Source organism: Thalassophryne amazonica, chromosome 14 (genome assembly GCF_902500255.1).
Source record: "Thalassophryne amazonica chromosome 14, fThaAma1.1, whole genome shotgun sequence".
NCBI lineage: Eukaryota > Metazoa > Chordata > Actinopteri > Batrachoidiformes > Batrachoididae > Thalassophryne > Thalassophryne amazonica.
In genome coordinates, this window is record NC_047116.1 from 27,057,084 (window position 1) to 27,074,842 (window position 17,759).

Genomic DNA, 17,759 nt, shown 5'->3' on the forward strand with positions numbered 1-17,759 from the left:
CAATTATTTAACATAAAGTCCATACATTTTTTTCTTTTCTCCTTTTATTGCCAGTTCTATCCACGAGGGTACAGTTGCCGCTATGCTGTGAATGACTGCGATATCTCAGAGACTTGTTCTGGGGACTCTGGACAGGTGTTTCAATGTAGCACCATTAATTTTTTTCAACTCTTCATCTGCATCTTTTTTATACTGAACACACGTCTGTCACTGTTGCAGTGCCCTCCAAACCTGCATAAACAAGATGGTTACCTCTGCCATCTAAATCAGGTACCATCATTTTTGGAGTAATGTTTATTGATCAGAACAGTAGCAGCAGTGGAACTAGAGAGGATGACAGAGAATGAGATTATTCTGTCTTTCACTCTGCAGGGTCGCTGCTATAATGGAGAGTGCAAGACACGAGAAAACCAGTGCAAGTACATCTGGGGGTCAAGTAAGTTTTCACTGATTCATATTATGTTGCTATTAAAAGAATGCATTCTGTGTCCTGCAACCCCATTGTTTTCTTCTTCTGCTCTCTGTGCAGAAGCAGGAGGCTCGGAGAAATCCTGCTATGAGAAGCTAAACACGGAGGGAACGGAGAAGGGAAACTGTGGAAAAGATGGAGATAGATGGATCCAGTGTAGCAAACAGTGAGGGTTTTATTTGTTTCATTTTCTCTAATTAGAGTATTGATTAAAATGTACAAATTGGTGAGTGAACTTGATTCCAAAACAGTAGGTTCCCAGTTCAAGACCACCTGAGCCCATACTCCATATAATGTGGAGTTGCATCAGGAAGAGCACCCGGTGTAAAGCTTGTGCCAAATCAACAAGCAGGTCCATATTGGATCTGGTGTAATAACCCCGGGTGAAAATAAGGAAGAAACCAAAAGAACTTAGTTATTATTAATGAACAACAAAAATGCTTTCATAAACTGAAATAAAAAAATTATTGGCAGGCTTTGATTAATTTAAAGTAAATCATTTCATTTACAGCAATTTTCTCAAGTCAACAGATGCATAGATGTGCATAAAGAATATTATTGATACAATCATTGCTTTGACAGCTGCTTTCTTTTGACAAGTTAGGGAATGAAAACAAGAACATTTCTAAATCACTGAATACTGTATTTTCCAGAGTATAAGTCACACCGGGGTATAAGTCTCACCTTTTTTTTTGTCTGTTATCAGCTCTTTTTTTAAATTATTATCATTTATTCTTTTATTATTAGAGTTTATTTTGTTGAGTGCTTTGATTACTTGGAAAGGCCTATATAAATAGTCATTAGAATTATTATTAATAACAAAGTGTGATTTTTCAGTATATATACTGTGGGCAAAATAAGTATTGAACATGTCACAATTTTTCTCACTAAATATATTTCTAAAGGTGCTACTGACATGAAATTTTCACCAGGTGTCAGTAACAACTCAAGTAATACACACATATAAAGAAACCAAAACAAATAAGTAGAGAAATGGAGTTATGTGTAATAATGTGAAATGACACAGGAAAAAGGTACTGAACACATAAAGAAAGGGAGGTGCAAAAACACATGGAAAGCCAAGACACCAGCTGAAATCTATCAGTAATTAGAAAGCAGTGCTGCCCTTTGTCAGTGCAAATTAATATCAGCTGGTTCAGTCCCAACTGATGGCCTATAAAAAGGTATCTCATTTCCAAAGTGTCACACAAGAAACATCTCATGATGGGTAAAAGCAAAGACATTTCTCAAGATGATGGCAACCTTATTGTTGTAAAACATACTGATGGCATTGGTTACACAAGGTTTTCTAAACTTCTGAATATTCCAGTGAGCACTGTTGGGGCCATAATCCGAAAGTGGAAAGAACATCATTTCACCATAAACCAACCACGTCCAGGTGCTCCTTGTAAGATTTTTGACAGAATAGTGAAAATAATTATCAGACGAGTTGTTCAAGAGCCAAGGACCACTTGTGGAGAGCAACTGAGCAATTGTTTCAAAGAAAACACTAAGTAATGCACTTAACCACCATGGCCTGTATGCACGCTCACCAAACAAGACTCCATTACTGAAGAAAAAGCAATGTTTAAAGTTTGCTGCACAACATTTAGACAAGCCTAAGAAATGCTGGGAGAACATAGTCAGGTCAGATGTGACCAAAATTGAACTCTTTGCATGTCATAATGCACACTATGTTTGGAGGTCAAATGGCACTGCGCATCAGCCCAGAAACACCATAATAACAGTGAAGTTTGGAGGTGGGAACATTTTGGTGTGGGGCTGTATTACAGCAGACAACACTATGGAAAATCTACAGGGACACTCTTGATAAAAATCTACCAGGATGATGAAGTTGAAACAAGGGTGGACATTTCAGCAAGACCGTGATCCCAAACACACAGCCAAGTAAACTCTCAGCTTGTTTCAGAGCATGAAAATAAAGCTGCCAGAATGGCCCAGACAATCACCTGGCTTGAATCCAATAGAAAATCAATGGGAAGAAAAAAAAAAAAAAATTAGAGGTCCACAGAACCTTCAAGATTTGAAGACTGTGTAGAAGAATGGGCCAAAATAACATCTGAGCAATGCATGTGACTAGTTTCTTCACAGGAAGCATCTTGAAGTTGTCATTACCAACAAAGGCTTTTGTAAGAAGTATTAAACAAATTTCAGTAAGCATGTTTTAGAAATATGTATTTACTGAGAAAAATGGTGGTGTGTTCAATACTTATTTTGCCCATTGTAAGTCTAAGACATATCGTATTTTCCCGAGTACAACTTGCAGTTGACCTCCCAAACTAGCAAACAAAAAAAAAGAAACACTACTCCAGAAATCTTGGACTTCATTTACCTCTATCAATACGTAATACAATCATTAGGGTACTTTATGGTTGCTCTGTCATGAGTAGGCAGTTTTCAAAAACCATGCAAGAAGGAGACATGTGGGAAGCCACCTAGATACCCATGATGACTCTGAAGGTGTTCGACGCTTCTGTGGCTGTGATTTAAAAAAAAAAAAATAAAAAATGCTGAAATTACAGTTTGTTACAGATAACGTTTCTCATCTTGTTTTTTTTTTTTATAGTGATGTGTTTTGTGGTTACCTTTTGTGTGCCAACATTGGCCACAACCCACGCATCGGAGAGATGAAAGGAGAAATTACTCGCACCTCCTTCAACCATCAAGGCAGGCTGGTAGACTGCAGGTGAACACCTCCACACTGTATTAAACCACTGATATACAAATAATGAATGTTTGAGTTCAATGGTACAAATATTTCATGAAATGAAAGCTGGAACATACCAGTCGCCTTGTTGAATGGTATGTTCCAGCTTTCACCGAATTAAATATTCATTCCATTGAAAGAAAGTAAAAACATTCATTATTTGTTTTATATAATGGCTAAAATAGATCCTTGTCATTTGATATTTTATTAATTTATAAACAACATAAAAATGACTTACATTTTGGGTGTTCCACTGCTGCTAAGTCCAACACAAACTGGTGATGCTGTGCACTGACTTCATCTTTTTCTTTGTCTTTCGGCTGTTCCCGTTAGGGGTCGCCACAGCAGATCAGTCATTTCCATCTCACCCTGACCTCTGCATCTTCCTCTGTCACACCAACCTCCACCAACATGTCCTCCCTCAGCACATCTATAAACCTCCTCTTTGGCCTCCCTCTTCTCCTCCTGCCTGGTGGCTCCATCCTCAGCATTCTTTTCCCTATATACCCTGGGTCCCCTCCTCTGCACTTGTCCAAACCAACTCAATCTCACCTCTCTGACTTTGTCTCCAAACCGTCCCAGCTGAGCTGTCCCTCTGATATATTCATTCCTAATCTTGTCCATTCTTGTCGCTCCCAAAGAGAATCTCAACATCTTCAATCAAATGACAAGGATCCACTCAGCCGTTATATATAATACATTATAAAACCAGTACATTTTTGATCAATCCTATCAGTTCTCTGTCTTGTTTCCTGTCCCGTAGCTTCAGTTCTCGCTAACTGCCCTTTCCTCACAGTGGTGGTCATGTTCTTTTGCATGATGAGACCGGACGTAGGCTATGTGGAGGATGGAACTCCCTGTGGGCCGTCGATGATGTGCCTTGACCACAAGTGTCTGCCCATCCAGTCACTTAATGTGAGCACCTGCCCGACAGGACCTAATGGGCAGGTGTGCTCTGCTCATGGGGTGAGTGCTGGAATTTACATATTGAGCATTACGGCAAACTTGTGGGCATCCATAATTGTGCTCTGGAATCCATAGTTTTTCTTAATTTAGCCCCCCGTGCATAAAAGGTGCTGGTTTGACAGCACCACAGCTCCAGGAGCTTGAAAAAAAAAATGTAATTTATAGAGTCGTGTTTAAATATTTTCAGACCACTCAGATCAGACAACTTAACGTGTGACAGTCAGTCCTCATAAATTTGATACACTTTCCTTTATCAAGCTTTCTCACACATATTGGACTCTGTCGCAGACATGAAGACACACCCTTTTCTCAATAAATGTCTTTACTCTGTTTTTGCTGTATAGGTGCAGCTGTTTTGTCAAAATGTTTTATTATGAAGAGCATTCAAGAAAATATGATATATCAATGATAGCTTTGCACATTTCAGTTTCTGTCTGCAGCAAGCACAAAGTGGTATTCCCTTTACCTTTATAGTTTCAGAGTGTATTATTATTATTATTTTACATTTTCACAGCTGCACTTATACAATGGTAGGGAACCCTGGAGCATTATCAAGTGTAAAAATAAACTTTATGTTGTAGATGTTTAAGATAATCAGTGCAAAAATCTGTGTCAGGAATTGTGTATACAGGAATCCCATATCAGAAAGAAGTTTATCCAATTTTACTAGCAGGGTACCTCTTTTAAACTACAAATAAGCGAGTACAGTCACTTGCCCAGTTCCGGATCATTGCCAGTTCCGGATCACTGCTGTAGTTTTTGCGCCGCCATTTCTCGTAATCAGCACGAATAAGCTAATACTTGGTACCAATGGAAAGATTGATGTTTTGTCTACAAACGACCACAAGCTCGACCGGATCCAGCCATCCTTGTGATCAGCAGAGGAATCAGAACATCCCGGTGTCTGCGGTGTGCGCGCTTTTTCTCACTCACTCATTCCTGCAAGTTTGAAAGTAACGATCTCTAAAACGTAGCAAAGGTGAGTTAGCCGTTCGGTGTTTTTGGTTCTAGAGTGGGAAAATAGTTACTTACTTGGGTAGAAAATGTCAGTGTGTTATGTCTTGCTGTTTAATTGCTGCTCGCATTTATCTCCGACGCGAAAATTTGCTGCTTGCGGATCACTGAAGCAGCAGCCTCGTGTCTTTAGTTGTGAGTCATGTGTACTTTGGGGGTCATCTCAACATCACGAATGGACATGAATGTGGGGGCTTTTACTTTTTAATTCGGGAGAAATCTCACCTCCACTCTTCATTTTTTGCTTGTAAAAATGTATAACGGCACCTTTTGAAACTCAGTAAATTATCATTTAATAAGTATAATTTCTATCATTTTGTGTTCAAAACACATTCTCGGGCACAGTGTGTATCATTCTGCATTAGAAGGGCTCCAGCCAGATGCCAGGAATGACCCCAAAGTGACACAGAGTGTCATGATCCGGATCTGGCAAAAGTGATCCATTTCTGGCAAATGTTTGCGCCACACATAATGCAGCTTCACACTGTAAGTAGAAGCGCTACTTCACCCAGACTTTTTCAGTTAAATAACATCCAAATACCCAGTACAACAATACACAAGAAAGGACATTCAGTTGCATTATGGCTCCGTATAGCGGGACTTTAAAAAAGGTGACCCGGAACTGGGCAAGTGACTGTATACTTTCAGTTTACTTATTGTGTACTTAGCAGATATTTACTACAGATTATGCTGTCAAGTAAACAGCATAATCTGGTGGGAGGTGATGGTCTACTCTAGTGGTTAAGCGTTGGGTTTGAGACCAGAGGATCCTCGGTTCACATCCCAGCCTGACCGGAAAATCACTAAGGGCCCTTGGGCAAGGTCCTTAATTCCTTAATCCTCTAGTTGCTCCCGGTGTGTAGTGGGCGGCTTGCATGGCGGCAGCCTCACATCGGGGTGAATGTGAGGCATTGATGTGTAAAGCGCTTTGAGCGTCAGATGCAGATGGAAAAACGCTATATAAATGCAGTCCATTTATCATTATGCTTAAAGTGTACTTTGTTTATACTGACAAGTATACCAAATAAATCGCTATACTTGATGTATACTGACAATACAGTGCCCTCCAAAAAGTATTGGAACTCTTGGTATTTCACACATTTTATTTGTTCATGCCATTTCAAACACAAACAATACAAAAGATACAAAAAAAATAAAAAAAATTCTAAAATAATTGTGCTTAAACCCAAGCTGAAAGCAAATCTCTACAACTTGATATAAATTAATAAAAATATAAACGCTAAGATGATGGGTTGCATAAGTAATGGAACACTTTGATATAATACCTGTAAATAATCAGTTTATTACCAGTTTTGTCAGAGAAATCAGGGGATGGATACATGACATTTCTGAGTCACTGAATATTGTCCTTGGACTTTATTTACATAAATTACTATGAAGAAATACAAAGAGTATGACACTCTATGGTAAATCTGTGTGGAGCAGACAGTTTCTCAAAACTGAGTGACTGTGCAAGAGGAGAAGAGTGAGGAAAGCCACCAAGACACCCAGACATTGGAGAAACTGTGCATAGTGCATGTTTTGCATTTTGCATCCCCAGTATACAGCTTCCTGATGAAGTGGTATAGAGGAGGATTTTCATTGAACAAAACATCAAATCTAGGCTTGCATCGCAGATGTATCTTCTGGCAAATTGAAGCTGACCTTTCAGGTCTTCTTTTTAAGAAAATCCTCCTCTATACCAGAGATTTGGTTTCAATTTGAGTTTATGGAAGATAATTTTAGATTTTTTTTTTTTGATTTTTTTTGTATTTGAAATGACATAAACAAATTAAAATATGTGAAATACAAAGTGTTTCAATATTTTTGTAGGGCACTGTTTACAGAATAATTTAAGTATAGGAGTACTTAGTGTATGCTGGGAAGTACAGTGGTCCCTCGTTTATCGCGGGAGTTACGTTCTAAAATAGCCCGCAATAGGTGAATCCGCGAGGTAGTCAGCGTTAGTTTTTTACAATTATTATAGACGTTTTAAGGCTGTAAAACCCCTCACTACACACTTTTATACACTTTTCTCAAACAGGCATTACATTTTCTCACTTTCTCTCTCATGTGTAAACACTCTCAAAGTTTCAAACCTTAGTAGAAAAATAAGACCAACCTGTTTTCAGGCCCAAACATTTGTTTGAGAAATAAAAATAGAACGTTTTCCAACAAATAATTATGATGGCTTTTAGAACTAACGAATTCAATTTTAACAATCAACCTATGAGGTTGGACACATAAGAAATTATTAATAGTGACTGACCAGTATTTCACAGTTCCTCTGATTGCGCCTCTTCGTCCGGGCGCTGCTCCGCTGACGTCTTTTTCTACTGAGTGACACCTCGGTGCAGGTGTCTTTTTCCGAGTGAAGAACACAGTTATGGGTAGTTGTTGGCGCTCTTTTTTTCTTCTGGGCGAGAAGATTATAAACAGACACGCAGAACACAATGCGCGTACTCTCCCTTTGTGGTGCCGCAACCGGCCTGCTTGATGAGGACGCAGAACACAATGCGCTGTGTAAAAAAAAAAAAAAAAAAAAGCATGCAAAATTGGACTAAAAAAAATACGCGAGGCTGCGAAAGGTGAATTGCGTTATAGCGAGGGACCACTGTATACACAAATGTCTTCAGGTACCACATAAATCACATGTTGTAAAGTTGGACTTTGTGGTCCAGGAGTTTGGGAAATGGGCTTGTTACACTTACTCTATTATAAAGTGTGCTTAGGAAGTAAACTTGAGGTTTACCCAACTTTATTTAATCAAATAAAGTTTTGTGTACTTTTTTTTGTACAGGATGTTTGGCCCATTGTTTCAGCACTTTAATTAACTGCTCTTATCTGCTCGTCATCTCGTTTGTTTCTATGTGGTTCATGTAGGTGTGCAACAATGAAGCCACATGCACTTGTGACACCACTGGGCAGGGACAGATTGTAGCATGCCTGACCCGCCTAAAGAGCCCGAAGCCACTCAGGATGAAGGACCCAAGGGTCGGTTTCCAACCTCTTTAAACCCATGGCAACTTACAGAATGAATAACACACAGGTTTAAAGTCACTCACTATTTCAGCGTCTTTCTCCCTCAGACATCTCTGAGTTTACAACATACTCTCCTAGACTTTCTTGGAGTTTTCACTGAGACAGGTGTGCTAAAATGCACCTGTAATGATTTTCTGTCTAGAATTGTGACCAATGGAGAACGTGGAAGCTGTTACATTTACTAGCATTTATTACTCCTCACGCTTTGTATCTTGCACTGCCAGCTAAAAATGCAGTACTGCGGTGTATGAGGAGGTGGTTAAAGGGGGTGGGATGGGGACAGTTGGTCTCTGTGTCAGTTTATCAATGACTCTGAAGCAGAAGCCTGCTGTTTGTGTTCATCAGGGTGGTAATAATGCTCCTTTTTCCTCTGCACAGTGAGCGTGGCCACTAACAGGCTGATAGGGGCAGTAGCAGGGACCATTCTGGCCCTGGGGGTGATTTTTGGAGGCACAGGGTGGGGAATAGAGTAAGCATCTTTTAACCCTTTCACAGCTCTTCCTCTCATAGTGGTGCCTCAGTGTGCGGGCGGTCTCGTGAGCCGGCCTGAGCCCGTGTGTGCGTCCCGGTGGCTTTTTGTTTTCTTGTGTGTCACTGATGACCATTTAATTGTCATGTGATTTGATGTTTTCAGTGTTGTGTGACTGATTGATGGATCCCCCCCATCCCACCTCTCTCCTGCCACCCCTTGTTGTTCCCCATTACAACAAATCTTGATCTTCATGCTCCCTCTTCCTTCTTTTGTCCTCTTTTCCTTCTCTTCTTCTTACTCGTTTTGTGGTTGCTCCTGTGATCCTCTCCTTTCTGGGGCATGTGGGGCATTTAGACAGAAAACAGACCTGAGATGTGTCCACTCCAGTTGGTGACCTGGCTTGTTAGTCAGTGGTAGGCTGTGTGGTGACTGGGACCCTTCATAAAAAACAAAACAATAAAAAAAAAATTTGTTCCCATTTATACTACAGGACACACACACACACACACATATATATATATATATACATATATATATATGTATGTATATATGTGTGTGTGTGTGTGTGTATCGAACTAAGCCTTTATAGTTATATCCAGGATCTAGTGTTCTGCACATCATTAAGAAGCAGACCACTGTAAATCACTATATGCACGACCTCAACTCACAGAATACAACAAAATAAAATCCAGAGTACGGTGGCTGATAGGGGCCACAGAACTTCAAAATTAAGATGGTACTAGCACATGCAGAAAATGCTTTCAAATGCCAAAAAACGCCTGCATCAGTTCAACAACGGGTGGTTACATACAATATAACCTGTAATAATTTATTCATATAACATGTCTGCAAATTTACACTGCACACAAATAAGTCCAACAGACTGCAAATAGCTGTAACACAATGGGAGTACAAACAACACAAAAAGAAGGTCCTGCCCGGAGAACTTCAACTGACCAAGCATTCAGCATATCGCTGGGCTCTGTTCTTTGTCTCTCTACCTGGTCAGCAGAGCTGAGCAAGTTTATTTATTTACTTTTTGAGTGATGAATTTATTCTTTAGATAATTCACATGTTGTTATTATTATTATTATTATTATTGTATTTGCAATACAACAAACAGTTGAAGTCAGTTAAACCTCTTCAATCAGAAACTTCTTTGGATGTTGTTCATACTTCCATTGTGTTGTGGAGCTTTGTAAAGTGTTTATGTATTGGTGCATTGTCTGAATTTGCAGCAGACATTATCAAATAAAACTGTTACCTGTGCTGTACGTTATGTTTGTGTTCTCTATGTTTGCAAGCATTTTTACCCGTGGCCAGAATATGGACATCAGGTATTCCGAAGGCCTTGCATCCGTCCGTCCATCTGTCCGTCCATCTGTCTTTGCTCAGCATAGGTCCAGCCCTATTACTGCCAGGGTCTTCAAATTCACAGGGAACATTCTTGGGACACAGACCTTGGACAAGTTCAAAGATGGACATCACAAAGTCACATTCTGTTTCCTATTTTTATGCTCATACAGCTGAGGGTATTTTAGCATTGCGTTATAGTTCAGTTTGCAAGACATTTTTTTAATGTAACAACTTGTTGAATTGATGTCTTTTTTTGTGTGTGTGTGTGTAATTGGAAATATTTTCTGCATTTGCTAGTGTTGTCTTGATTCTGAAGTGTTTTGGTCCCTGTCAACCACTGTACCAAGGTCAGCCATTGCCTCACTGGATTCTCGTTACACAATAAGGGGGCTGAATAGCATGCAAACTACATCTCCAGTTCGTCATTTTACTGTAATAGTATAGTTATTGGTATGTTTTCTGTTCCATGTGAAATCATCTTTGTACAGATGCGTGTTATTCCTACAGTAAGTGAGAATAGAAACTCATGTCTTTTTCCCCCATAACCATTTACAGGTCCTAGCGCCACCAATCTAATAATAGGCTCCATCGCCGGAGCCATCCTTGTGGCTGCCATAGTGCTGGGGGGGACTGGATGGGGCTTTAAGTAAGCAACACGCCGCATGTCTCTCCTGCTGTAACTCTAGCATCCCTGCTGCTTCTAGACACCAGGGTTTGAGCTCCTGCTACAGAGAGTCAACTCCAGGCTGGGCAACATATAGTACATTACATAGGTTGCACATGTGAACATTGAGAGACACATAGGTGAGGGAGAAACAACTTTCCTGTAATATCATGCATTTTGCACTTTGGTGCTAAAGATGTTCTTCTAAAAGTCAGTTTTGTGGGGAATATGAGGCACTTGACGTGGGTCCTTTATGTGCATCTGTAGCAGAACTTCAGACTGGTCAGGCAAAGCTTCATATGCATGTTCAGTGAAGGGCCTTAGAGATCGTCACACAACAGAGGGGAAACAAGTCTGCTAAACAGATAAACTCTTATTTCCTCTCTGAAATTAGCTATCAAATGTACTGCTTTGTACAACAGATTAAAAGTCCCAATCTACCGCTCATTTAGCCTGCTGTCTTGAGCAACAGGGGTGTTACATAGCTTAATTTAAATAGGCCCAAGGAGTAAAATGACAACCTGCAGCCACCAAAGCATGCAAGGTAGCAAAGCATCATGGTGTCACAAATAAAATAGCAAGAAGAAAGCACAAGAAGCAAAACACTTCTGCATGTTGAATTGTGATTTGGAGGAGGTCAGTTCATTGCACAAGGCTGAGCCACGCCCAGTTTGATTTGGTCCGAGGTTATCGTGCTCTCATCACTGCCGTGATTGTTTTTTCTCAGTCCGTTACTGTTTGAGGCTGAGAGCTTAAAGGGAGAGGTGAGAGCTGAGGAGAGAGAAGCCAGGACCTTTTTGTTGGTTGCAGCCCTTTGTGCATGCTGGCCACACCCACCTGGAAGGCCAGGCTCCGTCCTAGAGCAGAGCAGGACCCTCGGACCCGCCCACACCAGCTGCCATTGCTGCCTGCTTCACAGACCTGGTACAGACACGGCGCACTGCACTGCATGACTCACGCACAGCAATAGTGGCACCTTGAACTGGCCTACTATTGGATCAGGTGCATGACAGACTGATAGAAGCCCCACAACAAGCCACAGTACGGGGAGGTTATGCATAACTCCTGTCGTTGTATTTGTTGTCCGACTGTTGTGTAGTACTTATTGTTGCTGCTCCTGCTGCTGCTGTGGATGTTTATGTGGTTGTCTCTTCTTTCCCTCCACCGTATAGCACATTTTATGTTAGTTCTCTACTCCCAGATGGTTATGTAGTGAGTGGAACTGTCTTTCTATCAAAAATGGTAATGCCAGATCTCCCCTACACTTCACCTTGTACACCAATGTTGCATGTAGCTGCTCCTTCTCTACTGTCTGCAAACAGCCAGCTGAAGGTTTTTATAGTTATCGACCCTCAAATTCATATTGTGGTTTTGGAATTGCTAAACATGTTGCTTAATCAGCTGTGACATTAGTTCACGGCCAGCTCTCAGTGATAAATTTCCATGCCTCTGGCACTGTCACTGATACAGGCTGATACCAAAAGACTTCAAAAGTCACTCAAAGCACGTACCTCTGCAAAGGTTAAACACCCAATCTGATGTAAAGGGAAAAAAAAAATCAAGTCCCAACCTCCCATGCTGGCAAGCCTGGCGCCAGAAAAAAAATATTAAGGGGGCGATGACTTTATCACAGGGGGTGGGGTCGCTCCCCCCCCCCCCCCCCCCCCCCAAAAAAAGTGCCCCCGGAGGGGACGTGCCTCTGAGCGTGCATAATGAATTGGGTGCGCTCCTGGAAAGCTCATGTATTTAGGCTACACCATTGTAAGAGACTGACTAAGAGTAAAGAGTGATGACTATTTTTTTAATTATTATTTGAATGTATAGACCCTCGGTCAAGTGATCTGCATACCACAAAACCAAACCAACAACTGATCTGAGAAATGACACGAGACAGTAGATTAACCCCTCATACAGCCCTCCATCACAAGCGCAAACACAGCGTAATTGGGCATGTGCGCCACTCCATGGCACAGAGCCCAACTACGCATGCAGTCACAAAGTTCTTCTGAAAAACTGGAGCGATCTGAATTCAGTTGGATGAATATGGGTGTGTGTGTGGAGACAATTCACCTCCTTCACAACGTGACAGAACTTAACGATGCGCTGTTACACACAATAGCGCGCAACAACACCGAACACTATTCTTGACCGTGCGTAATGGTTCCTGATAATTCTCCAGCAACACGTGCCATTAATCGTAACGTGTGGTAACAGGTTGCAGCAATTCCTGAGGACACCTGACGCCTCTGCCCCGAATCATCACATTCGTGATCAGCGGCCAAAGAATGTGTACTTCGTGGCATTCATGACTTGTCGTCGTTATGTGTAAACGCAGCATTAACACCCTTCCCAAGTGAGTCGTGCTGCATGATCTGCCTTTTGCTTTTGACTTGACAAATCCCAGGAACTCCAGCTCTGACACTGCTTGAATAAATCAAGCATGCTTTAATTCGTCCACCTTGCCATAATCGCTGGACCTCAGGATCCTTGCCCTCTGCCGCACTGACAAGCGCAACCCTCAACCTATCAAATCGCTTGAACACAGACACGCCATATCCGTTTGTTTTAAAATTAATTACTTTAGTTAATTAATTTGGTTTATTTGTTAAATATGTGATATTATTGAATAACTAATATTTTGCTATATTTTCCAGTATTTCTTTTTCTTTATTTTTATTTTTATTTTTTGATAACTCTCACATCCGAGGGGGCGGGGTTGATGACGTGAGGGGGCGTTGCCCCCAAACGCCCCCTCGTGGCGCTCGGTCTGCATGCTGACAAATGAATAGAACACAGAAGTGCCAAATCTTGCGGTTCCTTGAATGGCGACTTGAGTCAGACTTCAGAAGCAAGTTACTGCACATGTTAGCATCTCCAGCTTTACAGCATAAATTAACATGTTCACTGTGTTCCTGAAAATTCAGTAGGTATAGCTTATATACGAGGTCTGTTAGAAAAGTATCGGACCTTTTTATTTTTTGCAAAAACCTGATGGATTTGAATCACGTGTGCTTGCATGAGCCAACCTTGAACCTCCGTGCGCATGCGTGAATTTTTTCACGCCTGTCGATTGCATCATTTCCTGGCAAGCAGCCTTTGTGTGAGGACGTGTGTAGTCTCTCGGCGGATTTTCATTGCAAGGAAAAAGACGGAACGACTGGAGCAGCGCTACTGCATCAAATTTTGCCAGAAACTGGGCGACAGCCAAGTGGAAACCATTCGGAAGATTCAGACGGTTTTCGGTGATGATCCTATGGGCATCACACAGATTAAGGAGCGGTACAACCAGTTTAAAGACGGCCGCACAACGGTGGAGAGTGAGCCACGCTCCGGTCAGCCATCAACATGCTGAAATGACCAGATCATTTCCAAAGTGAACGCTGTGGTGATGCGGGACCGTCGTGTGACTGTCCAAGAAATTGCGGAAGAGGTGGACATCAGCACTTTTTCGGCACATTCCACTGTGACAGAAGATTTGGCCATGAAAAGAGTGGCTGTGAAATTCATGTCGAAGGCTTCGGCACGAAGCTGCTGACGGCAGAGCAAAAGCAACTCCGTGTTGAAGTCTCACAGGACATGCTGTGACATGCCCACCTCTTCCACAATTTCTCGGATAGTCACACGCCTGAAAAGTCACCGAAAGCCGTCTGAATCTTCCGTCATTTTCCTTGCAATGAAAATCCGCCGAGAGCACTACACATGTCCTCACACAAAGGCTGCTTACCAGCAAATGACGCAATCGGCAGGCGTGAAAAAATTTACGCATGCGCACAAAGGTTCAAGGTTGGCTTATGCAAGCACACATGATTCAAATCCATCAGGTTTTTGCAAAAAATAAAAGGTCCGATACTTTTCTAACAGACCTCGCATTATAATTATAACTTTTTGGGGTGAATTTTTATATAACTCATCAGTTTAAGCTATTTTAAGCCATAAAGATATGAATACTTTTAGAATATAGTGTTGTGTGGGCCGCTGAAGAGGAGGTACTGCTGGCTCACCACCACCGGATGGCGCCCTGCTTGGAGTGCGGGCTTCAAGCACAAGAGGGCGCCAGAACCACTGGGAGTGACAACCGTCAATCATCCTCAACACCAGCTGTCACTCATTCATCTCATCATCATCATCACCATAAAGGCCGGGCGGCGACTCCACCTCCTCGCCGAGAAATCTCCTACGATTCAAGGTAAACCTCTTGCTGTAATTATTGCGAATAATAATCTGATGTGTTTTGCAGCTGTTTTTCCTGGTGATATCCCTTATCTGGAATTTTTGGTGTTTTGGTGTGACTGCGACGACTTCGCCTCACATCCCAAAACCAATAAGCGGTAAACCGGAGCTGCACCAGTACCAGGGCCGACATGGAGGACAGAGACCACCTGGGGACTCAGGGCTTGGCGGCTTCGGTGTTCTTCAGGCCGTTGGTGGTAGAAGCGGTGTGGGTCCCGGCTCTTCGTTCATCCGAGGTCTCCTATCTTCGAGCCTGCCCGCAGTCCTCTTGTGTATGATTGGCAGTACCCTTGTTTATATTACGTTGTGTTCTTGTGCAACATTAAATTGTTACTCCTTCCCTTATCCATTGTCCGTTCATTAGCGCCCCCTGTTGTGGGTCCGTGTTACGACACCTTCCCAACATATAGTTGCTCTGAATGATAGCTGTTAGATAATATCTGTGCTAATTCTTTGTTTTATGTTAGCTATCAAGTATTTGTGTTATTTGTTTGGAAGTTCTGAGAAATATAAGTTAAGTTTTTACTTTATCATGTGTCCAAGTTTCAGACACAGAGAGATCTTCCCCTGTTGGCGAGAGCCAGTAACATTAGAAATGTGAGACTAAACCACACCCATGTTAACACCCACAAGGTATAAAAAGTGTTGTATGACTCATTTTAGGGGCCTTTCACAAGATGGACACTGTCTGTGAGGGTCCCAGGCCTGGTTTCTAACGTGACCTTGAATAAACTCAAAATGAGAAATACAGTGGTTTGGTTTTTGATAAGGGGCAGTATCTTACATAAAAGAACCGGGTAGAAATAACAGTACCAACGGGTTCAGGCAGCCACCCACTAGCAGTAGCAGCTACCTGCTGTGGATTTGAACATATTTGTCTTTGCTGAGCCTTTTAGCCAAAAAGATCATGCGCATACTTTGTTGGTCTCTCTTTGATAGGCCGTGTGGACGTGTATGTAACTTTTTTCTTTCATCGATAGCTGCCACTAATCTTTCACTTTCTGTTCGGACTCAACCCTTTCAGCAATTTGGGGGGGGGGGGGGGGGGGGGGGATTGGTGCAGTAGATTCTAAATTATTCGCTTTACAAAGACGTCAACAGAATCCTTGTCGGAGGTAAAAAAAAAAAAAAAAAAAATAAGAACTGTAATTCGGTTATGTTAAGAGTGACATAATTTTTGGAATCTTATCTTGATTTATTAAAAAGTGGTAATATGCTATTTCACTGTAGTAGGACATTATAAATCAAAAGAAATTGAGTAAATGTCATTAATTATGTGAAGATGTAAACGTTTCTGACTATAAATTCTAGCTGGTTGTTTGCAAACAAGGCTGAACTGACCATCGTGGACCAGCCTTTCCTCATTCCTGTGTCTTCAGTATTGCAATGAAAATTTAACAGGGACCTGGAAATTGGATAAAATAGCAAGCTGTCCCATGGTACGCAGGCAGGCATGTTATGTAATAACATTCTACTCATAATATTTAATAAGGTAGCAACCAAACAATAAAATTACAATTAATTTACTGTTGCTGCTCTAAATTTGAGTTAGCCTTTTGCACATGTCTTGATTTGTCTGTTTGCTCCCACCTCAGCCACTGCAGGTCTGATTCCTTTCAAACTCAATTACAATTGCTATTTTTAACTGAGGAATATATGTGAAGGAAAGTTGCTCTGAGAGTATTTTTTTTTCATGCTGTCATCTCTGACAAGCTGTGTGAGAGGTCAGAGTGTCTGGGTTTGCTATTATCCTGGTTCAACGCAGTCCAGGCTTTCAGTGACATCCTGGACTCTGCCATCACAATGGGCCTCATGTATCAACGTGCGTACGGCGATATTTGAGCGTATATGGGGTGTATGCCAAAAGGGCTGTACTACTTGGCATTTATCAGTGTGGTCGTTGGCGTACGCTGCGCTGAAAATATACACCAGGTCGAGAGGTGGTGTAAATTATACACCAAAATGAACCAGCGCTGGAATCCACATAAAAATGAAAATGATCAACATGATAAACAGTGCCATTATACAAATCAATGCATATGTTACATAAATAACACTTTCTTGATTATACTACATAATAATCAATACAAATCCCGCTTTTGCGGGATTGCTGGTCTATCGAGCACGATCCGTGGCCACAGCGCTGACTGCAAAGAAAGCGCTGCTCGCCTTTTTCTCCAGACTTCAAGCCTGGAGCCAGAGCAGCGCTGAGCTTAACTTTATGTGGTGTGATCGTTTTAGGCAATGAAATTGATAATTACAACTGTAGTGTTGTCATTCCCTTCGCCCGTGCTGCAATCAGGTTGTGTCGTCTCCATTCGTTTGTCACAATAAAATAAGAAATACATTTTAAGAATAAAGAAATCTGAAAAATTAGGCGTGTCTTATTAATTGAGCGAGCAAATATCCACATGTCAAGAATTATTGACATGTGAAAAGAGAATACAGTGGTCCCTCACTATAACGTGGTTCCCCTTTCGTGGCCTCGCCGTTTTGCGGAGTTTTTAGTCCAATTTTGCATGCCTTTTTTTTTTTTTTTACAGTGTTCTGTGTTCTGCGTGTCTGTTTATAAGAATCTTCTTGCCCAGAAGAAAAAAGAGCGCCAACAACTACTCATAACTGTGTTTGTCACTCGGAAACAGACACCTGCAGCCAGGCGCGGCTTCAGGACGCAGAGGCGCGATCTGTGAAATACTGGTGAGTCACTATTAATAATTTCTTATATGTCCAACCTCGTACGTTGATCGTTAAAATTAAATTCGTTAGTTCTAAAAGCCATCATAATTATTTATAGGAAAACGTTCTATTTTTATTTCTC

General features: G+C 41.4%; 1 protein-coding gene across 1 annotated transcript in view; it reads left to right on the forward strand.

Moving 5' to 3' along the window:
* LOC117524869 (disintegrin and metalloproteinase domain-containing protein 23) overlaps positions 1 to 10,697 on the forward strand; it is a 57,632-nt gene extending 46,935 nt beyond the window's left edge. Inside the window, 10 exon segments of the mRNA XM_034186685.1 lie at positions 55 to 135; positions 220 to 270; positions 373 to 436; positions 530 to 635; positions 3,057 to 3,176; positions 3,994 to 4,024; positions 4,026 to 4,163; positions 8,061 to 8,094; positions 8,097 to 8,171; positions 10,603 to 10,697. Coding sequence (XP_034042576.1) covers positions 55 to 135; positions 220 to 270; positions 373 to 436; positions 530 to 635; positions 3,057 to 3,176; positions 3,994 to 4,024; positions 4,026 to 4,163; positions 8,061 to 8,094; positions 8,097 to 8,171; positions 10,603 to 10,697 — 795 coding nt within the window.
* The last annotated feature ends 7,062 nt before the right edge of the window (positions 10,698 to 17,759 follow it).